This window comes from Sylvia atricapilla, chromosome 9, assembly GCF_009819655.1.
Source record: "Sylvia atricapilla isolate bSylAtr1 chromosome 9, bSylAtr1.pri, whole genome shotgun sequence".
NCBI classification, from domain to species: Eukaryota; Metazoa; Chordata; class Aves; order Passeriformes; family Sylviidae; genus Sylvia; species Sylvia atricapilla.
This window is the reverse complement of record NC_089148.1, coordinates 25,304,871-25,330,622: the sequence shown is the minus strand read 5'-3', so window position 1 is coordinate 25,330,622 and position 25,752 is coordinate 25,304,871. Positions and strand designations below refer to the sequence as shown.

Here is a 25,752-nt window from a genome sequence, read left to right as displayed (position 1 = left end):
CCTCTTTCTGGCCTCTCCTTCCTTTCCTGGTGCAGACAGAAGTGTCTCTCCACATCCCAGAGCTCTGCAGTGAGATGATTTTTCAGTCCTTTTCCAAACCATTTTGCTTTTCTGTGCTGCTGCTCACGAAGGTGTGAGCATCAAATGAAACTTTATATGATCAGACTGATCATTATAAACCCTCCATTAATTTTTTTTTTCTGTGTGTTTCTCAGGTCAGCTCTACAAAACAAGATGTGTTGGCAAATCGTCCCGACCGCGTTTGTGCTGATGGGTGAGTCACTGAAAAATATCCCCCAAAAAACCAAGTCTGAGTTTTTCAGACCAGGAGTAAAAAATATGTGTGGAGTCAGGACACATCCAAATAAACACTCTGACGAGATAAAAAAACCGGTGAGGAGTTTGTTTTGTTGCCTTAAAATGGAAGGAAAAATCCTCTGCTCCTGGAGGATGCTGCCAAAGGGTGCTCAGCTCACTGCAAATGCTGCAGTAATAAACTGGGAAATGCCTCTGACAATATTGGCACCTGCTCTGCAAGGACAGCTGGTATTTGCCTTTCTTTTTTTATTTTTTTTTTTAATTAAAAAAAAGACTATTTAAAGGGGTTTTGACTGAGAAATCAAACCCTGTAAATCCAGTGGAGTTTTTTTTGTGAAAATTTGTGCCGTCTTTACAAAATGTTTTACAAAAAGATGAATAAATCGTTAGATTTAGGTACCTTTTATATACATGAACACCTTTTTATGTTGCTCCATATGTACTTTGATCCACTCAGTATCAAGTATTGCCTTGTTGGAATTCTTTTAAGTACCTTTTGTGATCTGAACACATTGAGTGGCTTGAGTTTGGAAAACCCTGGCTGCTCCAGGGAGGTCTCCTGGGATTTCCGAGCAGGTTGTCACCATCTGATGGCCCTGCTCCCCCAACCACACCGCTGCTCTGGGGACAGAACTGCAGCTCAGCCCTTCCTCTGGGTCACTTTCATTTCATTTTTTCCCGTTCTGAAGGGAGGGGCTGAGCACATTTTTTGACTTCATGAGGTTGAATGAATCCCCTGAGGTGATCTGTGATACAGAGGGGGAAGTTCCTTAGGAAAAGAGGTGAGCTGGGGACAGTGCTGGTTCTCTGCCCTGCTCTGTGTCACTTTTTTGTCCCTTTTTTAATCACAGATTTAAAGGGAGTTGGTTTGCTCCACTCCTCCTGCTGGAGGCCTAATGAAGCTGGGATTTACAGAGGCACAACCCTCTGCTCAGGGGGAAAGGAGGGAACAGCAGAGCCCTGCAGGAGTCTGGCACCACAAACTCTGTGTGCAGAGAAAGCAAAGCCCTCTGCACAGCAACACTCTGCATCTTCTGTTTGTAACAGCTTTTTTTTTTTTTCTCCCAGAGCTGTCATTTCATATTTTGGTATTATTTAACTCACTCTCTGTGCCAGAGAATGATGAATTTCTATTAATCAAGCAGTGCCAGAGATATTTCTCATTTTGGCTGTTGCAAGGCATAGAGCATCAATTAATTCCTGCTTAACGACCTGCTCAAAATTTCTGCCCTTCCTGAGCAAAATGCAAAGTGCACCAATGCCCCTGTGCCTTGCTGCAAGCAGAGCTTTAATCTTGAAACCCACAGAATGTTTTACAGAAAGTTGTTCCCTGCTCCCAAGCACAATTCAATCCATGACATCAACAAACGTGCTCAGAGGAGGCTTATTTTAAGTCTGATGGGAAAAAAAAAAAAGACATTTTCCTGCCTTTCACTTCCCAGAGAATGCCCTGGGGTTGTGCAGTTGCACCCAGAGCAATTGTCCTTTTTTATTTAAGAGTTACTGTGGGACTGTGTTTTATATTTACAACAGGATTATAGTTTTATTGAAATGGAGCTGTTTGGAAAAGAGCTGGAGGGGATTCTGCTCTAGCACTGCATGGGGAGATGAGACTCAGACCCAGTTTAGGAATCACTGCATTTTTTGGTTAATAAAAGCCAATTTATCCCAAAGAGATGCTTTGCCTACAACCTTGGCCTTGACTTTTTCCAAGAGATTGAGAATACAGAAGTTCAGGTGCAGTGGGGTTGAGGCAAAAGGCTGGGACAGAATTCAGAGAGGTTGTTTTTAATAATTCTGTCTTTACCTAGAGGGGATGTTTTTATTAATTTTGCCTTTACCTCAGGGAACAACCCCTGCAAACAACCTGATTTTTCACCTAATGAATGCAATTCTGTATCACATCAACCCCTCCCTTTGAATTGTTAAAAAATAAGAATTTCCCTTTTATTTTCCCTTTTCCCTTTATATCTGCAGACTTCCTTTGGATGGCAGCTGCCCATTGCATGGTCCACCCAGTCCCTCCCAGGAATTTCACTCTGCCCTGTGTGCTGCTGAATGAGACTTTTTTGAGCCCTTTCTCAGCTGGGAGCTGGTCTGGCTTGAGGAGAGAACTTGGAGCATCCAAAATCAAGCCTTTAATGAGGGAAGAAAATTTTCTGTGTTGCCTTTGGAGTGCCAACAACATTGATTGTTCTCTGTACAGAGCAAGCATGCAGGCAAGGAAGTTTATTCCTTCAGAAATAAATCTCTCTGCTCCTCAGCAAATAGGTGGGTTTAGCACTCAAGGGCACAAGGAGTTAATTCTTCCAAAAATATTTACAGGGTTTTTTTTTTGTTGTTGTTGTTTGGGAGGAAAGAAGATAAATGGGGATTCACTTTTATCCTGGGCAGGCAACACTGCGATAAAATTCTTTCTCAATGTGATAAAATCCTTCCTCAGGGTGGCAAAATCCTTCCTCAGAGAGGCAAAATATTTTCTCAGTGTGGTAAAATCCTTCCTCAGTGTGGTAAAACCCTTCCTCAGTGTGGCAAAATCCTTCCTCAATGTGTAAAATGCTTCCTCCATGTGGCAAAACCCTTTCTCTGTGCGGCAAAATCCTTCCTCAGAGAGGTGAAATATTTTCTCAGTGTGGTAAAATTCTTTCTCAGTGTGGTAAAATCCTTTCTCCGTGTGGTAAAATCCTTTCTTCATGTGGTAAAATCCTTTCTCCATGTGATAAAATCCTTTCTCCATGTGGTAAAATCCTTCCTTAGTGTGGTACAATCCTTCCTTAATGTGGTAAAATCCTTCCTCAATGTGGCAAAATCCTTCCTCAGAGTGTAGTGGAAGATGGAAGAATTGTACAGCACAATTTCAAAAGGGGGAAAAAAAATTGTGTCTGTCCTTCCAGGGGAATTGTGAATAAAATATGGAGCACTGCATAAGAGGACATGAACCCAGATCTTCAAAGGAGTTTAGACACAGTGAGGAATATTTTAAATATTTTGGGTGGATGTGGGCTTTAAACTCCATCAGCAGGCAGAGGGGATGGAGAGCACATGGCACCATTTCTACATGAACGGTGAGGCTTTAAATAATAAATGTGCAGTAAATATCTCTACATGGATTAGGATTATTTCTTTTCCCAAGGTGTTTTTTTTCCTCCTCTGTCTCTGAGGAACATGGAGCTGGCATCCTCCTGCCAGGAATCTCCTTGACCTCAGTAGGTAGAGTTGCATTTCACAAATCCCCAGCTGAGGCTGTGCCACTTCCCAGGACACAGCCACCACCAGTAGCTTCATTTTTCTTCACCCTGCAGCCTTGTCCCTAAATCCAGGTAAAAAACATTCCTCCTTTAATCATGGATTGTGAGCCTTGGAAGGGTTGAAGGTGCCCAACTCAGATTATTCATCAATATTTTCCCATCTGTGGTGCAGCCTCACTTTCAGGAATATCTGTCCTCTCTTTGTCAGTGAGTTCTGTGCAGGTATTTTATTTTGTTGTGATGCAGTCCAGAAATGTGGGATCCTTCTCTTTTACCCAGATTGGAGCTGGAACATGGAATGTTGGGTTAGAGGCAAGCTGGACCTGTTGGTTTGTAACCTGCACCTTTTGAAGCTGGAGCTGAGAGCTGACCTGAAGGTGAACCTTTTATACTCCAGGTAAGCACTCCTGTTAAATCTGTCTGGAAAAACTGAAAGCATTTCATCATTTCATTTGCTAAAACATCAACATTTCTGCTTCCAGCATGGTGGGAGCTTTAGCTTTGCAGGTTTTACTTGGTCCTGTCTAAAAGTAATCCTGGATGATATGGAAAATTTGTGGGTTTTTAAATGAAAATGGTTGGAATGGAGAGTTCTCCTTCTCTGTCCTTACAATGTTTCTTAAAATATTTTCATGAAATCAGCATTGGCTTCTTAAAGTATCTTTGTTGTTAGAATTTCTTAATTTTAAAGTCTTGGTTCTGCTTTTTATTTGTTTTTGACCATAATATTGTCTCTCCTGAAGCCACTGTGGTACTTAACGTGTGACAGGATGGCAAATGCTGCTCTCACCTCATTGGCACTGTGGTGAATATTCCCTGGAAGATTCCCTGAGAGATGGAATCATCCTGCCTGTGGCATGGGCAGGCCTTGTATACATTGGTTATAAAATGACCTGGGTTTTTTCTGGATTATTGATAGGTTTGAAGGATTGGTATGAACAGCCAGACTTCCTTTCCTTAGGGAACAGGAGAAACTGAAATAGTCAAATGAGCTGAATTTATAGGGAAAGGAGTTCCTGAAGAGCCAGAGATCATTTGGCACAAACCATCCCTGCAATCAGAGCAGAAACCAAGTGTATTATTTAGGAATAAATATGGTGGTTTAGCTGACACAATATTTTAATCCCATTTTGGTGAGGTGGGTTCCCATTTCCAGTGTTCCTCATGACTCTGATTCCTGAAATACCATTCCATGGGTGTTTGTGGGGGAAGCAGCTCTGCCTTTGCTCTGCTCCATCCAGGCTCAGCTGCACGGGAAAAGCTTTGCCAGTGATCCCAGTGCAGAAATCTCTCGACTGGAAATTTTTTTGGGATGCCACCAGGTTGGAGCCCCAGCTGGGCTGAAGAGGTGCCTTGTGCTAGGGAGGGAATTCAGTGAGTGCCGTGCAATTCAGGAGAGCAGGCCCTGTGCACTCACCAGAGCTGTTTGATTCCTCTTTGCTGCAAAGATGAGGAACAGAGCAAAACCTTGGAGAACTCATTTCCCTCCCCACATTCCACATTGATATTTTCCTCTTAGTGTTCTGGGGGAACAGCAAGCACAAGCATTTCAGTCTTTGGGAAGGTGACAGCTTTCCCTGTTGGCTCTCTGCTACCTTAACATTTTATTCCTGAGCCAAAATACCTTGAAAACATTCCCAGCTTTAAAAATATGCATTCCTGGCATGTGTTTCTCCCTGGGAGTCTGGAGATCCAGCCAGGATTCTCACATACAGGGCAGTGCACAAAGATAATGGCACAGGAGGATCTACAACAGCAAAGCTTGGGTCTCTTATAGGGGTTTTTGGGGTTTTTTTTTCCAGCATTAGAGAAGTCTCCTCTTATTTGTCACATCCACATGGAAATATTTCCATCCTGCTTGGAAATATCAGGAATAGGAATGTTCTGTTCTGCCCATGGCAGTGCTGGGTGAGAGGCTCAGCTGAGGGAGAGGATGGGGCTTTGGGAGAGAAAAGGTTATTCCAAAAGGATAGAAAAGAAAAGGTTCTTCCAAAGCTTCATTAGACAATGGGTTAATTGTCTACCCAAGATCTTTCCAGGAATGCTGGAAAGCCCAGGGTTAACTCCATCAGCTGGAGTCTTTGGCCTCAGGGATCCTCTTGGTGAATGTCCCCAGTTTCATTTTGAGCACTGATTATCATCTGCCCTTTCAGCTCGTGAGACTGCACACATATTTTAACTTACCTGAAATACCTGGGGGCCTCTCTTCCAGTTCTGGGACTAAATTCCCATTTTTTTTTAAAGGATAAATCATGCAATTTGCCTCAAGTGCACCAGTTGTGCATTGAGCTTCTCCAGCCAGAGAAAATCAACCTCTCATTAGAGATTGATGAGCTCAGCAGCCCTCAGATCTGCTGCAGTTTAACGAGGCAGCTTCTGCAAATAAGGATTTTTTTCTAGAGCTACCATCGATCAAAACCATTGGAAAAAATATTTATGGAAAAATCCTGGAGCCCCCAGACAGCTTTGCTCCACCCATTCCCAATAAAGGCAGTGCTTGGAGAGGATATAGGAATAATAAATAAAATGTGACAGCAGAGTTGACAGTGGTGACCCTATTTCACAACCACCTGGTTGGGATGGACCTTTCCTGAAAATTCAGGAAATTCTTCCTGAAAGAAGTTTGTTGGGTTTGTTTTTTTTTTAGTTTTTTCCCTTTTCAATTGCAAGAACAGGATTGAAATCCAGCCAGGACATTTTGCAGCATCTAATTGAAAGTCTCCAAGTTCTCCAGGGGGCCACAGATGAATTTAGCAGGAGGAGCATCACCTTCTGAAGGAGGCTGAATATAAATATAAAACATTTAGGACCTCCTAATTTTATTTTTTTTTCTGAGGTTTTCCAAGGTGTTAAAAGAAAACCCTGTGACAGGATTTGGGTGGTGGAGCCACTGACCTCTCCTCAGCTTGTGAGGGCTAATAAGTCAGGAGAGGAAGTATTTAGCATTTTTCTCCCTTTACACTGCTTTTTTTTTTTTTTTTTTTTTTTTTTTGGTGCAGACAAGTTCACTTGGATGGTTAAAAACTGAAATAATTATTAGGAATGATGAGAGGCTGGTGTGGTGGTAACCACTTTCCAGATAGATCAGATCAAAGACATGGTTTGAAGAAATAAACCTACATTTTTCATGGATTTCTTGTGGCTTTTGGAGAGCAAAAAAAATCTGTGAGCAACAGGAGAAGGCAGGGAAGCTTCAAAGAAAATTCTGCAAAGTCTTTGAAAGGAAATTCAGGAGAAAACAGCGGAGCCACATCTAGAAAAACAAAATTATTCCAAGTAATTTCAGAGCTCTGTGTCTGCCAGATTCCATCAGCATCATTCCTGTGTCCTAAAGTCTGCGAGTCCTGGTGAGAATTACTTTAGGAATGTCAGGACTGACTGTCTGGAGCATTAATAAATGTGAACCATACCTTGAGATGGACCTGCCTGGGGTTGTTCCTGCAGAGAACAGGAGCTGGGAGGGCAGTGCTGCTGAAATTCCACGTTTTTCCAGCCTCAGAGCATCCCAAGGTGCAGAAAGATCAGTGAGGGATGAGGGGAGAGGGGCTAGAATGAGCCAGGAGTGGTTTCAGTCCCAACCTGAGCTCTTCTCACCCTCCATAATTCTCAGATATTTTTTTTAGACCTTTTTCCTCTCTAAGGAGGGCAGGAGATGGAAATGGAATTGGTGAATCATGGCCACTTCCCTGTGCTCTGCTCTCAGATAAATGGAGCAGATAACAAATGCAATTCTAAACCCAGAAAATGAAGCAGCAAATCTCCTCCACTGCAGAGATCTCTGCCCTCCCTGGATCCGAGTGTTCCAGTGACTCATGCCAGCTATAAAACATTGGAAAAATGCACAGAATGGGCTCTTATTCCATGAATTTCCATTGCTTTCTCTGAATTAGTGAAACAAAACCCTTACTGGGCAGAAATGATTCCAAAATCACTTCAGAACAATTCCAAACAGGAGCTTTTTTTTTTATTTTTTTTTATTTTTTTTTTTTTTGGGTAAGGATGAAACGTGAAAAGCAGGAAAGGATCCGAGGGGTTTGAACTGTCAGAGTTTGTCTTGGCTTTGCTGCTGGGAGAAATTTGGCCACAGATTATTTGCACTTTTAAATTCCCAACTTTGGGGAATTTAGCCACTGGATACATGCAGAATTCCACAAATGTGGGTTTCTGGAAGAGCCTGAAGAGTAGAGATGAGAACGAGGAATCCTTTGGGATTTCCAAAGGATTTAGGTGGGATGTTGGGAAGGAATTGTTCCCTGAGAGGGTGGGGAGGTCATGGAATGGATTTTCCAGAGGAGCTGTGGCTGACCTGGATCCCTGGAAATGTCCAAGGATGGAGCTTGGAGCAACCTGGGACAAGTGGAAGAAGTCCATGGCAGGGGTGGAATGGGATGGGATTTAAGGCCTCTCCCAATCCAAACCATTCCATGATTATAATATTCCCTGTGATGCTCAATTGTAGCAGGAGCTGGAGGGAACATTCAATTGTTTTGGTATTATTTCAGTGTTTCACAAATGGGAATTAGAAATTCATCTCTTTGGGGATGGCAGGGAGCTGCCACGGGAAGGTAAAACAACCCTGCGTGCCTCAAAAAGATCTGGGAATGCTTCAATGGAATTGAAATGGAAATGAAAACCACTGAGAGAGGGAAAAGCAGCAAGGTTAAAGCCATTGGTGACAATTATTATTTTTTTCTCATTGATTAATTCAATTTTTTGGTCAATAAACCATATCTAGATGGCCAAACCTGTAGCCCTGGTTCCGTGCCTGAGGTGTTTTGGTTTTCTGAAATTCTTCTCCCAGGGGATTTTCTGTCATCAGGAGGAATGTTTTTGTAACTGTAACTTTGTTATTCATTCCTTTCCCCAGGAGGGATTTCTTGATGTCCCTCTGCTCAGACCAATGGCAATGAAGAGGTTTGTCTTTGTGTCACCAATCGAATTGCTCTGTGTGAAATGGTATAAAAGGGAGACACATCCCAGAAATAAAGGAGCCATTTTCAGCCTTCTGAATCTCAGAGTCTGTGTCCTTGTAAAACAGCATCACAAACCTACTGAGATACAGAAAAAAATCCCAAAATACTGAATTGTTTTCTTTCTTGGTTTGTTTTTTTATTTGTTTTTGATTCATCCCCGCTGCAGATCAGAGCCGTCCCTGGGAGCTGCATCCACGAGCTCCCTGCAGGGGACAGTGAGGGTGGCTCCGTGTCACTGCGGGGACCAGCTCACCTGTGAGTGCCTGGTGGCCTCCCCCAGCCTCAACCACACCTACCTGCTGTGGCTGGAGGTGGTGGCAGGTGCCACAGCCCTGGGGTCCCCCCTGATGGCCCTGCAGCCCATGGACGTAGGTGAGTGACACGGCCTCACACGTGGCCACAGAGCCACGAGCCCCGTGAAGGTTTATCAGGGTTCACCTCCAACCTCTGGGAGTCAGCAGGAAACCCAGTTATCAGGAAACCCAGTTATCAGGAAACCCAGTTATCAGGAAATCCAGTTCTCAAGAAATGTTTTATGACCTCCCTTGTGTCAAGCCTGAGGGTTCACCTGAAACCTCCCAGAGACTCCTTGGGTGTGTTTTGTAAAGCAAAAGGTTTCCATGAAAAAGAGAAAATAACAAAGGAGGCAGAAACAAAAGAACAAAAAGAAATGAAAGAACAAAAGCCCCCATGTGTAGCCTCTGACACCTGGCTTAGACACCCCAAAAAGCCTTTGAGCTCCTCTGTGCTCCTTCTTAAGCCTACAACGATGAAGGAGGAATAATTTGGCTGGAGACAGCTACAAGCTTTGAGAAACATTTCTAAAGCCCAGCCAGTGTCCCTGTCCTGGCACTGAGGCAATGCTGATGAGAAGGGCATGGAAGATTTTACCTTGGCTTCCTTATATATGCAGAAGTAAATCAATTTTATTTTTTTCCTAAATAGAATCATTTGCCTGGGTGTGGGAATGCCCTGCTGCAGGTGAGTGTGCCTGAGCCCTGTGTCCATGGAAAACATCAGGGTGGCTCTGCTGGGAAAAGGGGGCACAGACAGGGCAGGAAAAGCTCCCTAATCCCTGTCTGGGCTCCAGTGCAAACCACACTGAGCAGAGCCCAAGCACTCAATAAATCGGTTATTTCTCATTTTTTTTCCCTTTCTAACCAGGGCCTCTCTGTGCACAAGGCTGGCCCAGTGGTGGAGCTCGTTGCTGAGGACTTAAATTAAAATTAAAAAGCTGTTTCCAAAGTTGCTTAGCAAAGGATCCCACCCGTTTTCCCCAGGCAGCTCTCTGATCCTGATGTTTTCTTCCTCACCCATGCAACCCCAAGCTGGAGAACATTCCTGTGTGTTTGATCAAGCTCAAACTCTCCTGACAGGATGAATTTGATATGTGTTGCTATCCAATGTGCCTAGTTATTGCAGATTTGGGCAGAATTTCACGGAGGCAGGAGCTGTCAGCTGCAGGGGGAAAAAAATTTAAAGTTTTATGAACATCTTATTAACTTTAAACTTTTGGAATTTTATAAACTACCTCCTAACTGACGTGCTCTGCAAACAGAACCAGTTAAAATCTCTGGGTGGGCTTGTTTGGAAGATGAGAGGTGGCATTTTTCATCCTGCTGGTTTGAAATGATGCTGAGGGAAGAAATTAAAAATTCAGCCTGGAGTCTGCCAGTATTTAAAAATGACACAAAGAGTTAGCTGTGCTTAGCGAGGCATGTTTTTTTTTTTTTTAAATGCACAATATTAATATATGTTCTGCCAAGATTTAGCTCAATTAAAACTATTTTGAATGTAAAAACTCTTGAGTGCTGGTGCCACGTGGATTTTATTTGCTGATTGTGGAGCAGGTGGCATCAGAGCCATCATTATCTGTGGGGTCTGATTCAGGGAAATGTGATGGAAAAGGCACTGACTTTTGTTTGCCTCCTCCCCAATGACTCCCTGCTGGCCTTCATGAAGTTAATTGCTTTGAGATGATCTAGAAGGAGAAATTAAATAAAATCTGACTTGGTGTGACAGATTTATACTGAAAATAAATAGAGATATTTGAGATAAAAAATGAAATAAAATGTACATAGTGTGGTGGATTTATGCTGAAAACAAATAGAGATATTTGATATAACTGAGTGACATCCCAGGAATGCATTTAAATGGGACACTTGGAGAGCTGGACACCAGTGCAGATGGAATTTGAAGGGAACATTTGCCCACGGCCCAGGATTTTTGGGAATGTTTTCCCTTCAGCTTCAGCCTGCAGTGGTTTGGAGCAGGGTTTTACTCTTCCACGGGGAAAATGTGGCTGTGGATGAGGAAAAGGCCAGCCAAGGTCTCAGTGCCACGTAAAATTTGACTCCTTGTCATTGTCCCAGGAATGGAATCCCAAGGATTTCCCATCCATTCCTCATGGGAATATCCAAACTCTCCATTTTCACTTTGCCCTCACATAACTCTTCTGGAGACCTCTTTTCACAGCCAAAATCCCTGTGGAAGGATGGGAATGTCTAGAAAATCCTCGTAATGAGCAAATTAATTAATCTCAGCATTCCCCTCCCTCTCTTCCTCATTCCCTTTTCCCAGCAGGGCAGGCAAACCAGGGCTTGGCAAAAGCTATGGCCAAAGGGAAGAAATTCCTGCAGATTTGAGGGAAATGGGAGGTCAAACAGCATTTCTTGATCTCTGTAACAGCACCAGGGTGACTTTTGCAGGGATCTAACCCAACATCACTGCCATGCACTGGAGCAGCTCTGAAAAACTGAGCTGAGTTTCAGAGAGCTGAGTTTAAGGGCTGAGTTGTGACTCAGTAAAACACAGCAGGGGCTGGGGCAGTGGGTTTGGGGTTAACTCTTGGTTAATTTGTGTGCAGTGAGGCCTGAAGCCCCCGTGAAGCTGCGCCTGGAGCTGGCTGAGAGGGGCCAGGTGAAGCTCTGCTGGTCCAGCCCTGCCCTGCTGCCCTTCCCTCTGCAGCACCAAGTGAGGGTCTCTGCTCCTCCAGGACACGGGGACAGCCAGGTGAGGCCACGCCAGGCTGGGGGATTCCCAAATCCCACCATTCCCACCACCCTCATTGTCCTTGCACCGAGGCTGTGGCTGCTCTGCTGGAGCTGGCCTGAGCACACTCCTTTTTTCCTGGAAAAGCTGGGCTTTTTCCTGGGAAAACTGGGGCTTAGCACCTGCTTTTCCCTGGAAAAGCTGGGCTTAGCACACTCCTTTTTCCTGGAAAAACTGGATTTCACATCTGTCCACACTGAGAGAAGCCCTATCTCCTGCTGGCTCTCACAAACAAACTCCTGTTTTTCTCCTTGGGTGAAATCCCGATTCTGTGAAGTCCAAACTCATTTTCTTTCAGGATTCTACACGTTCTAGAACATCTATGTTTAATATTTATAAGTTTTAGTATAAATAGGGTTTTTTTTTTTTTTGTTCCTACCACGCAAGTGGCTCTGGAATAACAAGCAGCTGTTAATTAGCAGCCCATAACGAAACAACTCATTTCCCACAGAGTTACACAACTTCCACCAGTTTTAAACTGACAGTAAATTTAAAAAAGAAAGATTTTTTTTTACCCAACTGGCTACCTAAACCCACAGAAAATCCTTGTCTATCTCCTGTCTCTTAAGGAGCAAACTGATTTACTCAGCACTCCCAAAATCTGAGTGTAAAGAGAAATGAAACAACTCATTCCCCACAGTTACACAACTTGGACCACTCTCAAATTGACAGTCAATTTAAAAAAGAAAGATTTTTTTAACCCACCTTGCTACCTAAACCCACAGAAAAATCCTTGTCTATCTCCTGTCTCTTAAGGAGCAAACTGATTTACTCAGCACTCCCAAAAAACTGAGTGTAAAGAGAAGGCACAAAAGGGAATTGAAGAAATTCTGACTCCATACAATTTATTTATGTTCCCTCTGTCTCTTTTCCTGTTTCATTTTACACCAATAATGGATTTGGATGATCCCACAGCTGCTTCAGGTTGCTCTGGAGAGCTCAGTGGCCATGGACAATGCCCTGCTGGACTCTCCATCCTCAGTGCAAGTGAGGAGCAGGAATCTCCATGGTCCAGGCTTCTGGAGTGACTGGAGCTCACCCTACAACCTCACTCTGGGAGGTAGGACACTGACGGGACCTGGGGATAAAGCTGATTTTTGATATTGAATGGTCAGAGTGTAATGAGCCACGTGCTCATGTACCAATCCCTGAGGGTCCAGCCTTTCCAGAGAAATGGCAATAATTAATTCCAGTGAGACTGCTCCTCAGAGGTGTTCTGTAAATCAAAAGGTTTAATAAGGAAAAATATCAAACGTTAGAGAAAACAAATGATCAACCACTCACAGATGTCTGAGGCACCCCAAAAAGCCCTCGCTGCCTTTTGTGCTCTCTCCTAAATACTGGATATTTTAGGAGGGATAACCTGGCTTGCAGCCAATAAGATCACCAAGAGGTTTTGAGTTCCACTCTCAGAGCCCAATCCACGCCCTGGTGCTGAGCCCATTGCAATGAGAAACCCACAGAACTTTCCAGCTAAAGTCCCTGAAATGTCTAAACTGAAACTTTTCCCCCATCTGGAAGCCCCTGCTGGAGGTGTAGGGAATGGATCACCACAGATTTTCCCAGTTGGTTTTGTGGATTTGGGATTGGAGTTGGGATTGAAGAATCCTGGGGAAGCTTTTTCCTGCCTGCCTTTGCCTGAGGCTCAGCTCCTTCCCCGTGCCAGGGAATCAGGAATTCTGGAGAGCACACCTCCGTGGCTGTCACACACTCCCTCAGCAGCACCTGTTCAGACCCACCAAAAGCTCTTTTCCTCAGAGCTTTTCCAGTTCCAGCTCCAGCTGGCAGAGCTGAACCTCTCCTCCATTCAGGATTTTTCTCCTGATGCTTTCTGTCACTTCTGATTTTTACTTTTGTAGCTGAACTGAAGGCCCAGAGCAAACCCAAATGTACTTTTTCTACAGTCCAGCCTGGTTTGGAATGCTGAGCCCTGTGCAAAACTGACTTTGTGATTATTTTATTGTGTTTTTTCCATGCTCTTCTGAGAATTCCCTGGGAATATTCCACAGGAATTCTCTGTACTCTTTGCCTGGGCTTTTTTATGGGCATCTGCACCAAAGAAAGAACTAAACCTTAGAGAAAGAGTTTTTCTTCCTAGCAAAACCTCAAACAACAGATCCTCAATCTGCTTTTTTGCCTGAGAAAGGGAAATTTGGGGGAAATCCTAAGAAATCTCTGCCTGGGTCCTCAGTGGGGGAAGCAAACCTGGTCTTTAAAGGATTTGATGCAGGTTTTGGGGGTTTTTTTTGCAAACAGCTCCATTCCAGCTCCACCTGTATCTTCTCTGAACCCCTGAGGGGCTGACTTAAGACTTCTGTAAATCCTTGGAAAATTCCGTGTCTTGGAGCCTGGACTGGACCATAAAAGTATTTGTCAATAAAAAATTACTTCTGCTGCTACTATTATTATTATTATTATTATCATTATTAATCATCCAGTTTTGCTTCTAACTTTCCTGCTTCTAAATTCTTGTGAACAGCTACAGGAGCAGAAATCAGCAGAAATTGAACAGAAAACCATAAAAGCATTTGTCAATAGAAAAAAATATAGTAACAATTAATAATAATAACTATTTACTATTTTCTATTGACAAAATAATAATAATAATAATAATAATAATAATAATAATAATAATAATAACAACAACTCCTTTTTTCTATTGACAAATACTTTTATGTTTTTCTGGTCCAATTTCTAGTCTCAATGGATTTTTTTCACCTCTTTTTCCTTTTGTGCAGCCTGGGGAATGTGAAAGATTATTTAAATGAGAATTTAGAAACTTCAGGTGTGGAGGGAGACAGTCCAAGGCTCATTTCTGCTGCTGTAATTGTTCACAGGAATTAAGGAGTAGAAAAGTTAGAAACTAAACTGGATGATTAATAATAATAATAATGATGATAATAGTATTAGTACTAGTGGTAATTTTTTATTGACAAATGCTTTTATGTTTTTTGGTTCAGCTTCAAATCTCAATGGATTTTTCCTCCTCCTTTTTCCTTTTGTGTAGCCTAAGGATAATAAAGATTATTTAAATCAGAATTTAGAAACTTCAGGTGTGGAGGGAGACAGTCCAAGGCTCATTTCTGCTCTTGTTCCTAGTGATTAAGTAGGAAAGTTAGCAATACAACTAGATGATAATAATCATAATTTATTGACAAATGCCTTTTTTTTTTTTTTTTTCAGCTTCAAATCTCAATAGATTTTTTTTTCCCCCTTTTTATGCAGCTCAAGTCCTGTACTTCCCTCCCAAGACCCTGATCAGTGCTGGCTCCAACATTTCCTTCCTGTGCATCTACAAAAACCAAACACAGGCTGTAGAGGCCCGGGAGGTGGTTTGGTGGCTGAATTTAGCAGAGGAAATCCCAGCCAACCAATATTCCCTTGTGAACAACCGTGTCAGCAAAGTCACTCTTTTCAACTTGAAAGCAACCCAGCCTAGGGGAAGTTTCTTCTATAACGCTTTGTACTGTTGTCACCAAAGTAGGGAATGTCACCACAGATATGCTGAATTCTACGTTGTAGGTAAGAGTCCAGAGGATCTGCCATTCTCCTTTTGGGGTGTCTTCCTAGGAAGGGTGGAATGTTTCCATTGAAAATTCCTTTATTGCCTTCGTTTGGGGGTTTTTTCTGGTTTGTTTTTTTTTTTTTTTTTTTAGGATTTTTGGGGAGGTTTTTTGGGTTTTTGTTTTGGTGTTTTTGTATTTTTCTTGGGTTTTTGTTGTTGTTGTTGTTTTGTGGGTTTTTTTTTTTTGTTGTTGTTGTGGTTGGTTTTGGTTTTTTGGGTTTTTTGGGGGTTTTTTGGTTGGTGTTTTTTGGTGGTTTTTTTGTTGGTTTTTTTGTTGGTTTTTTTTTGTTGTTGTTGTTGTTTTTTTTTTGTAGCAACCATTGTGTCTCATTAATTCAGCTTTCCACCTCTTTTAATTAGACATGGATTTTAATATCTCCTGTGAGACTGATGGGTACTTGACCAAAATGACTTGCAGATGGTCTGCAAACCCAACCACCTTGCTCCTGGGGAGTTTGCAGCTAAAATATTACAGGTATTTTAATTCTCTCTTTTTTTTTTTTTTTTATGTTGGCAAAGCATTGCTCAAAATATTCTTGAGTCAAAGGATCCTGGATAAATCATTATAGATATATAAAATAAAATAAAAAATAGTAATTATAAAATTAACATATTCTTTATTCTGTGTGCAGGAAGGGAACCAGAGATTATATACTCAGTATGTAACAGATCTTTTTTTTTATAAGGTTTTTCAGCATTTTTCAACCTGTTTGGGAGCAAATTCTCTTCAAGAAGATTTCTTGGATCAGTTAAAAAATTATCGCAGTTGCTCCTATCTACAAGTTGTAAGGAAATAAGGGAAAAGCTCATTCCCAGTGGGAATGTCTGGCCTGGGGGAGCTGTGGAATCCCTGTTCCTGGAGCCTCTCAGATCCTGATGGCTCCACCACGTCTGAATTTAACTGCTCTGAGATGGTCAGAGGTCTCCACTCAGTCCTGGACTTTTCTATAATTCTGTATACATTTTTTATTATGTACAGGTAAAAATAAAAGATGAAACAAACTCACTCCACGGTGGGAAAAAAAAAATCTTGCTTTGAGAACCAAACCTTAGCTCGTGAAGGGAATATTGCTCTGTGAGGGCAGCAGCTTGGACTGCAGCAATTCCCAGAATCCCAAAATCCCAGAATCCCAAAAATCCCAGAATTCCCAGTTTAGTTTGGACTGGGAGGAACCTCAAAGCTCATCCCATTTCACCCCTGATGTGTTGAGCCTCAGAGTTTCCTAGAACCACTCAGACAGACAGACAGACAGACAACTCTTCCTGAGGCAAAAAAATCCACAATTTCACTGCTCTGCTGGGCTGGAGCTGCAGAAATTTTGGCAAACAGCTTCCATCAGCTCTGAGGGCTTAATCCCTTTGGAAAGCCAGCCTGTCTTGTCTGGTGGAGTTTTGGATGATCCTGCTGCCCAGGTGAATATTTCCCAGGGTTTTTGTGGACTGAAGGAATAACTGGAATGCTGGAGAGTTCCAGTGGAGGCTTTTGGGGCAGGATTAATGCCTGGCTGAGTGCTGAGAGAGCTTTTGTTTAACCTGCCTTCACAAATATGAATATAATGAGTGCACTGCTGGGCAGGGAGCTGGGATATCAACCCCATGCTGCTCATCGTGGCTTTTATTCCAACTTTCTCACTGTTCAGGCTTAGCTAAAAATGTGATTTTCTGGTAGGAGGTGATGATGTGGAGATCTGTTCGTGTTCCTGCAAGATCAAACAGTGACATTACCACTGCCTGCAAATCCTCCCCAGACGCTGCTGATCCTCCTTTTTCGCTCTGATTTTTGTGGTTATTTGTTCAGGGTGAGACCTGAAAGAAGAAAATGCAATAAAATCCCAGCTGCTGGTGCCTTTTGGGGCTGGAGTGAAGCGCTGCTCTGCTGGGTGTGTGACGCTCTGGGGTTTTGTTTTGCTTGGGTTGTTTCTACCTGTTTCAGGCAGAGCTGCCAGGAGAAAACAGCTCCAAAGGGATCATCCTGTGGGAGCTGGGAGTGCTCCAATCCCACCCTGCAGAGCACCAGGCACTGCTTTAATCCTGAGGGGCAGGAAGAGGAAATTTCAACCGAGTGTGACTCTGGTGGTTCAGCCGAGTAACTTGCACCCTCCCTGGCCCCTGAAAAATTCCCACCCCAGGAACTGATCCCAGTCCCATTTCGTCCCGAATCCAGGGCTCCTCTCTTCTCTTGCCAGGTGTGATTGCTGGGCGTGGGATTTTGTAATCCAGAGTTGATGTTTTTATGGGATTTCCATCTCCTCAGTGGGTCTCTGTGGCAGCTTCCCCCCGGCTGCCAGCTGGGATTTTGGAAATCATCCCTGACTGGAGTCAATTCCTGGCAGATTTTCCTCGCTGTGTTTATTGCCAATGCCTAAAATCCCACAACTGATGAGGATTTGGAGCTGCCTTCTCTTGCTGTACCTGTTGCTTTTTGTTGTTTCTCCTGCTTTTGCCAGAGCCAAAGCTTTGAGGAGTTACACTGAATTATTTTTTTTATCCATTCAGTGCAGTTCAGGTTCAAAATCCAAACAATCCTCAAAATCCCAGGACGTTTCCAGCACCACCACTCCTTTTAATTCCCTCCAGATTTGCACTTGCAATGGATCAACTGAATGTGTTTTTTGTTGGTTTTTTTTTTTTTTTTTTTTTTTTTTTTTTTTTTTTTTTTTTTTTTTTTTCTCTTTTTAAGGAGCCAGATTTACTGTTCTGACTTTCCAAGCCCACCTCCAAGCTCTGAGGTGAAGGAATGCCATTTGCAGAGGAATCATTCCTACGAGTGCACATTCCAGCCCATTTTCCTTTGGTCTGGTTATACCCTGTGGATTGAGTTTAAACATTTCCTGGGAACTCTGGAATCCTCCCCAGTCTGTGTCCTTCCAATAGATGTGGGTAGGTCAAGATCCATGAATCTCTCTTCCCTCGTGCCCCTGGATTTTAAATGGTGGAGGGAAAGAATTTTTCCACAGGTTTTAAATTAAAAAAAAAAAAAAGGGTTTTGATGTTACCTTAAAAAAAATTGCATTAAATGTCATTTGCATACAGGAGCAGGACGTTTAATTTAAAACATTCATTTCTGCCTGTTATTCCCTTTATTCCCTGTTCTATTGCAAAATGAAGCTAATTTTTAAGGTTTTGGTTATTTAATTGTTCAATTAATTAAGTTTATGCTCCAGTACAGTGTATTATTTACACAGTTATAAATCCATTTAAAATTATGGGGGCTGCCCCTGCTCTTCCATGCTGGTGCAAAGTTTTGTGACACATAGAGCACTTAAAAATTTGGATAAAAGAGGCAGGAGCAGTGTCTGAGTGTTTTAAAAACTCCAAAACGTGCAAATCACCTCTTCTTATCTGCTCTGGGACAGAGAGTTCATTTGGATAAAATAATTGGGGTATTTTGGAACAAATGTGAACATGGGTGAGAGCAAACAAGGCAGCTGGACCCCAGAGGTGCTACATGAAAGAAGTTCCAGTTCTATAATTATGAAAGAAATTCGAGTTACATAGATATGAAATAAATACGTAAATACATAAACATATATATATATAAAATACATTTATTATGTGGTGACAATGGATGGAATGGTTTCTCCCAGATGCAGAGTGCTCTGTATTGTAGCAAAGCAAAACAAACCTGTCCCAGCACCATCCAAAAAAAAAAATTATTTTTTGTTGTTGTTTTCTCCTCATTCACATCTGATTATCCAAAATAAGTTTATTTCAATTTGGCTTGATCAACGAACAAACGTTTTGGGAGATTCCTGTTCTGGAGAAGCTGGATCTGGGGGGAATTTCCAATTAATAAAATAAAAACATTTCCATTAATCACTGCACAGTGTCTGTCCCCTGCCTTTGCAGGAGCTGCTGTTTTCTGCAGGGGTGACCCCATAAAAATCATGGAATCATGGAATTGCTAAGGTTGGGAAAGGCCTAGGGCCACCCCTGACCATGTCCCCAGGTGCCACATCCACACGGATTTTAAATCCCTGCAGGGATGGGGACTCCAGCCCTGCTCTGGGCAGCTCTTCCAATGCCTGACCACCTTTTTCATGGAGAAATTCCCCCAAATGTCCAACCTAAACCCCGAAATTTATTGCCAGGCTCTGTCTTCTGCTCTTTATCCCAGGGCAGGTAGGAAATGCCAGCATCAAAATAAATGCTTTAAATGGGATTGAAATACATGGGAACATTCCCGTGGATTCTGGGTTTCCAGTCCTGCTTTCCTTGGAATCCCACCACCCTGAGGACAAGGAAAAGCCATCCATGATTTGATTTATTGGGAAGTGTCAGTGCAGACATTGCAGGGAATTTTTAAATATTTTTTTCCATTTTCCAGTGAAGCCTCTGCCCCCTTCCAACGTGGGAGCAGAACTCACCCGGAACGAGGGGCTGCTGAACGTGAGCTGGACCAAGCCTGTCTTTGCCAACAGGGAGCTGACATTCCAGATCCGCTGGAATTCAGGGGACAGGGAAGAGGCTCCATGGCAGGTACAGGCTGTTCCTCCCCGCTTGGAGCAGGGATCTTTGCACTGCTGCCCTGCAGAGTGGAGATGCTTTCTTATGGAACTTACCCGCAGGGAAAACCAAGCGTTTGCAGCGTCCACAAAGAAACAGTCCTTATAATCCCACTTCCTCCCTGGGTTCATTTCCAGGAATTTCGACTCTTAGGAGCTGCCTAAACGTCCCTTTTTTCTCACTCTGATTTTTCCCTCTTCTCTCCCAGCTTTATGAAGCCCCAAACCCCTCGGGCAGCTGGGCTGTGATAGAAGTGCAGCAGCTCTGCGTGGAGTACGTGGTGCAGGTGCGCTGCAGGGAGCTGGATGGGTTTGGATACTGGAGTGACTGGAGCAGAGCAGCCCAAACCCTCGTTCAGGACATCAGAGGTGTGTGATTCCACCCCCAGGGCTGGGATTTGCCACACTCAGGTGGGACTGTCCCGCCCAAATTGTTCTTTTGCAGCTCCCTCCCGAGGCCCGGAATTTTGGAGAATCGTTTCTGAGGATCCAGCAAGGAAACAGAGGAATGTCACACTCCTGTGGAAGGTGGGAGCAGCTGCATTTGGGGCTTTCCCTTTGATCCTAAAACCAGGTGGAATTGTCAGAAGGAGAATCTGACAGGCACATGAGAGGCTCATCCTAGAGCATGAATCCTGGTGGGAAGTCTGGGATAAAATGGGGGATGGTTTTGCCTTAAAATGTTAATGCAGGACAGGAAAAAGCTCCTCAGTTTGCTCACGTGCTGCTCTGGGGTTTGAACCCTGAGAAATGTGTCAAGCAGGGAATTGCCGTAGGAATCTGAAAGTTTGGATTTCCTTGTCCTTGCCTTTGCTGGGAAGAGAGGGAATCAGAGTCAGCTCCCAGAGAGGGAAATGGAGCCTTTTAAGAGAGCCAGAATATCTTCATTGGGTCCTGTTTCCTTAAAACTGGGGCTGCCCAAACAACCATTCCTCTGGGAGTGGGGAGGGAATTGAGGAATTAATGCCCATTAATTAATTGCTGCAGCCCCTGATGGAGAATCACTCGTTGTGCAACGTGAGCAGATACATCATAAAGCACCAGACCCCAGGGAACACCTCCTGGGAGGAATTTGTGGATCATGGCACCAGCTGGACTTTTCCATGGATTGAGCCAACCCACACCATCACCATCTTAGCCATGAATTCAGTGGGAATTTCTGCAGTTAATTCTAATTTAACTCTATCCCAGCAAATGAGCACAGGTAAGAGCACGTGCCAGGAATCCTGGTGGTGTTCATGGGGAAAGCTTTTTTTGGGATAAAATTCCACTGGTAGGAGTAAGGAATGTTTTATGGGGATACACTCAGCACCAAGAGAGCTGCTGGAAAACTGAGATTTCCATCATGAAAATCCTAATGATTTTTGGGTTGGGAAAAGAGTTGTCTGTCTCTGGGCTGTCTTCACTAACAAAATATAAATTAATTAATCAAAGAGAAATGAAATCCTGCTGGAGAACTGATCTCTCATCTCCTTTGATTTGGGAACACCCAACATTCCTGCTGGGGAATGTTTTGTTGTTTCCAAAATGAAAAGTGGTTGTGCTTTAGGCTGCCAGAGTCCTCAGACTTCCTGAGCAGCAGTTCCTGGATTTGGCTTCATTCTGCTTCATTTAATCTCGAGGATTCAGGAGTTTTTAATTTTTTTGGTTTAAGGATAATTAAGGAATTGCAGGTGAGAATTGAGATATTTGATGTCTGTAAGAAACTTGACCTGTTCAGTGCTTGGAACAGGTTTAGTGTAACCCAAACTTTGGTGCCTTGAAGAGAAAAAAAAAAAAAAAAATCTCTGCTGATGCTTTTATTATACAAAAGAGAATTAAAGTGATAAAGTGGTGAGACCTGAGCAGTTTCCAGGATGTGTTTTCCCTGTTTTCCCAGTGGATGCTGTGCAATCCCTGAGTGCTTACCTGGTGAACAGCACCTGTGTGGTTGTGGTTTGGAGTCTCTCCCCCCAAATCCCTGGGCTAAAATCCTTTGTGATTGAGTGGAGGAACCTGAACAAAGGGGAGAAGATGAAATGGCTGCAAGTTCCTCCAAATCTCAGGAAATATTTTATTTATGGTGAGTGTGGGCTTGAAAAAGTAATTCTTAATTGATGTGGAACAGAAAAATGTGGAATTTCTGAGCTCTGAGCCCTTTTTTCCCCTTCCCTGTTACTAATCATTTTTATTGACCAATAAACCAAATTTTGATGCTCATTAGAGGATTGCCTGTTGCATTAATAATCACTTTAAGCTCTGGAGTAAGTTCATTTTGTGGAAATACAATAAAATTAGTTCTGGAATATTGAACACACCAGCTAATTATTCAAATTACTATCTGCATTTGCTTTGCATTTTGACTTTATTCCTGGAAATTATCACAGTGGCTCCATGAGGTGCTCATTCCATGACAGAATAATGCTGGATTAATAATTTGAATTTGGAGATTTTGGAGATCTATAAAAGATGGGTCCATTATTGCTCTCTCTGCTCTGAGCTCTGATCTGTGCCCAGAGCCTCTGTGGAGGGAATGGGTTAAAAAGTGGAAAACTGGATTCCAAAGGCTGATTTCCCCTTTCCAGATCACTTCCTCCTGATTGAGAAGTACCAGTTCAGCCTCTACCCTGTGTTTGCTGGAGGAGTTGGCAAAGCCAGAACCACGGATCAGTTTGCCAAAGGTGACTGACGGGATCTTTTCCCCTGGTTTTTTATGAAGTGAAAGTGATCTTTAAGTGCAAAATCTCTGTCTCATCTGAAGAAAAAAAAAAAAAAAAGTGGTAATAAAGTCCCTGTGATGTACCTACAAACAGTGAACAGATTCAGCTTTAATTTGAAAACTCTCTGTGGGCAGAGCTGAGTGAGGGAATAAACTCCTATTTAAAATAATTCCTTTTTGTCTGTTTATTCCCAAGGGAAAGGTTTGTCCATGTGCAATAAAACTGTTGCTCAAGGTTATTTCCCCACCGAAGCTGTTGTTTCTACTGTTTGTTATTTCCCTGTTGCCAACCCTTTGCTCCCAGACAAATCATTTTGCTGCATTAATAGCTGAAAACTCCTTTATTTCCAGGGGGATTTGCAGCTGGGAATAGTGGCAGCCTCCACGTGGTTCTGCCAATCGTTTTTTCCACCTCCGTTTTGCTGCTGGGAGCGTTGCTGGTTTCACACCAAAGGTACTTGGTTCTTTCTTATCCAAAATTCCAGCTGGTGCAGCTGCACTGTCCACCCTGCTCAGCTGCTGTCACAGAATCCTGAACTGGTTTGGGATGGACCTTCAGTCCCATCCAGGGCCACCCCAGGGACACTTTCCACCATCCCAGAGTGCTCCAAACTGGGCTTGGACACTCCCAGGGGCAGTCACAGCTTCTCTGGGAATTCTATTCCAGGGTCTCCCCACCCTCCCAGCCAGGAATTTCTTCCCAATTTCCCATCTAAATCCACCCTTTTGCAGCTCAAAGCCATTCCCTGTGTCCTGTCCCTCCATCCCTTGTCCCAAATCCCTCTCCAGCTCTCCTGGAGCCCCTTTGAGCCCTGTGGGTTGTGACCATCCAGCACAGACTGTACCTTTTGTATTTTCCCCAACTGCCTCCTGGAATGTCCCTTCTTGGTGTTTTGGATTAAATTTGGGGAGATTTAATCATCTCCCCAGTGATAATTTCATGGCCATTTATCATCTCCCTGACGATTATTTCATGGCCACAGTGAAATAATAATCAGTGGAGAAATGAAATGGCAGAGATTCCTTCCCTGCACAGTGCAGCCCCTGTGGGAACAGCACCAACTCCAGGTTTTCCCTGCCATTTCCAGGGTGAAGAAGCTGCTCTGGGAGGATGTTCCCAACCCCAAGAACTGCTCGTGGGCACAGGGAGTTAATTTCCAGCAGGTTTGTATTTCCCTGGGGCTGCTGCCTCCTCCCCACCCAGGGCTGTTGTTCCAGCTCTGTCTCCAGTGGAAATCCAGCCCCGTTTTCCCCTCTGGCTCCATACTGGGCTTCCCATTTCCCAGGCCTCTGGATTATTATGGATGTGATAAATATCTGAATGGGTGACAGATGGTGGCCTTTGCCAAAACACCCCTGGCCTGTGTTTGCTGTGGTGCCCTTGGAGAGGGGAAGGGATACAAACATCTCCACCAGGGATAAACCACATGCATGAGGAGAAAAAAAAAAGTTGTTTTCGTTGTTTAAAAGCTCCATGTTCATTTTGATGGGGGAAGGTGATGGATTTGTGTGGGAAAAATCCCAAATTCAAGGCCCAAGTGTCACCAACAGCGAGCCTGGACTGAGCAGAGCCAAAGAATTTTACTATTTTCTCTAATTTCCCACTACTCTGAGGATTTTGGCATTTTCCTCATTATCTTGGCAGCTTCCCTGCTGTAAAACATGGTTTGTTAATCCACAAAAAAAACTTGGTTTATCTGTTTGGATTTATTAGGAAATACAAGGGAGCTCTCCTTTGGAGCTTTGGTGCTGCTGTCGTTTCATCCTGGTGGAACATTTCCCTGTGCATTTCTTAGGGAGTTGTAAATCCTGCATTTCTCCCAAACTGAGGTGCTTCACTCAGTTCAGACATGGACCTGCTCCAAAAATCCTACGAGAAGGCTGAATTTGACCTGGATAATCCAATCCCAGCAGGGAAAGTTCCTCCAGCTGCTGGATCAATGATTAAATCTGTCGAGGAAGTTTTGTCATAGAGGGTTTTCAAATACAAACTCTTACAAAACGATGTGTGAAGTCGATGTGGCAAAACTCCAGGCTGCTGGGAATGACCTTTGGTGTGGGATGCTGTGATCCATAAAACCTGGGGAGTGAAATCAAGCTGTTCCATGATAAATGAGCATTGAAAACTCTCTTTTTTCTTCCAGCCTGAGACTCAGGAGCATCTCTTTGCCAAACACCCCGAGCCCATGTCGTGTGAGCCACTTCTCCTGGAGGCAGAGATGCTGCTGGAAGACATCAGCATCACCAAAACCTTGGAACCAGAGGAGTCGGGAGGTTTTTTAGGAATTGATTGCAGCTCTCAGGACTCAGAATGTGACTCTGCCTGCTCCAGCAGCCACTTCCAGAGCAGCAGCTTCTCCAGGAGCTGCCAGGATGGAGAGACCACTGCTCAGTGTGACCTCAGATACGCCACCATCATCAGCAACTCCCGATCCAGCGGGCTCTGCCGGCGGAAAACCCACCCGAGGAGCTCCTCAGACAGCTGCTTCCCAGGGGAAGATTCCAGAGGTTTAGGAGCCTTCAGTGGTGCTTGGGAGGTTGGGAATGGGGCATTGCTGGTGTTCCCTGGCTGCCAGCCCAGCAGGGCTCTGTCCCTGGTTTCCTCAGAGGGATTTTCAGAGCCTTTGGATGAAGCTTTTCCCAGCAGCGGTGGCAGGTTTTACCTGGGGATAACAGCCCTGGGAAAAGGACACAGGGAGGTTTTACAGGGAGAGGTTTTCCTGCCAGAAAGCTCCAGGGGGATGTGTCAGCTCCAAAGCACGGATCTCCTCAAGGAGAGAGGGGTTCTCCCAACAAATATCAAGGAGTTTATCCAAAGCAGCCTCAAGCCTAATCCCACCATTCCTTATGTTCCACAGTTCCGGGTGGCTACAGCCAAAGGGCAGGAGGTCACGGAGAAAAAGTGACATAATCATCCCAAAATTCCACATTCCTAAAGTTTTTCCAGGTGTTGATGCATTCCCCAGTTTTCTCTCTCTTGATTTATCCAGCTTGTTGTGGTTTTAGTGCCCCAGGGTGAGAGAGCTGATCCCTGGCCTGGAATATTCCTGTGGGAGAAAAGCTGGGATGTGCCATTTCCCTGGGAATGATTTGGGACATCGAGTCAGCCTGGATGTGGTTGGAAGGAATGGATCAGGGAGTGAAAGGCTGCAGGAAGAGGAAGAGAATCCAGATTCCTGTGTCTCCATTGATTGGATAAAATGATGTATTTCAAGTAAAAGTATCCACATTTTCTTGTGGAACACAAGATTCCAAATGGTGCAGTTTTATACTGACATCTCTTCCCAAGCTCTTTCCTAAGATTCCATGGGAGAAAAGACAGGAATTTGTTCCAAGGACCCGCATTTTTGATTTTGGGGGATCCAACCTGTCTGTCTGGCCTTGGAGAAGTCAC

At 43.7% G+C, this 25,752-nt stretch overlaps 1 protein-coding gene across 1 annotated transcript; it reads left to right on the top strand.

Annotated features, from left to right (window-relative positions):
• The first annotated feature begins 234 nt into the window (after nucleotides 1–234).
• LEPR (leptin receptor) lies at nucleotides 235–25,752 on the top strand. The gene is made up of 18 exons (XM_066325571.1): nucleotides 235–274; nucleotides 2,296–2,589; nucleotides 3,846–3,963; nucleotides 8,706–8,911; nucleotides 11,406–11,551; nucleotides 12,506–12,650; nucleotides 14,816–15,112; nucleotides 15,516–15,630; nucleotides 17,836–18,035; nucleotides 19,483–19,634; nucleotides 19,870–20,029; nucleotides 20,106–20,188; nucleotides 20,648–20,864; nucleotides 21,540–21,722; nucleotides 22,225–22,320; nucleotides 22,710–22,812; nucleotides 23,447–23,522; nucleotides 24,503–25,752. The coding sequence occupies exons 1-18, from the start codon at nucleotides 235–237 to the stop codon at nucleotides 25,262–25,264; spliced, it is 3,393 nt and encodes a 1,130-aa protein (XP_066181668.1). The 3' UTR covers nucleotides 25,265–25,752.

What these genes read in the sequence shown, in the direction of transcription:
- LEPR (XM_066325571.1), top strand. Translation starts at nt 235, where the DNA reads ATGTGTTGGCAAATCGTCCCGACCGCGTTTGTGCTGATGG. An exon ending in GTGAACCTTTTATACTCCAG is followed by an intron (nt 3,964 to 8,705) that starts GTAAGCACTCCT and finishes TCCCCGCTGCAG; the next exon opens with ATCAGAGCCGTCCCTGGGAG. An exon ending in CACGGATCAGTTTGCCAAAG is followed by an intron (nt 22,321 to 22,709) that starts GTGACTGACGGG and finishes CTTTATTTCCAG; the next exon opens with GGGGATTTGCAGCTGGGAAT.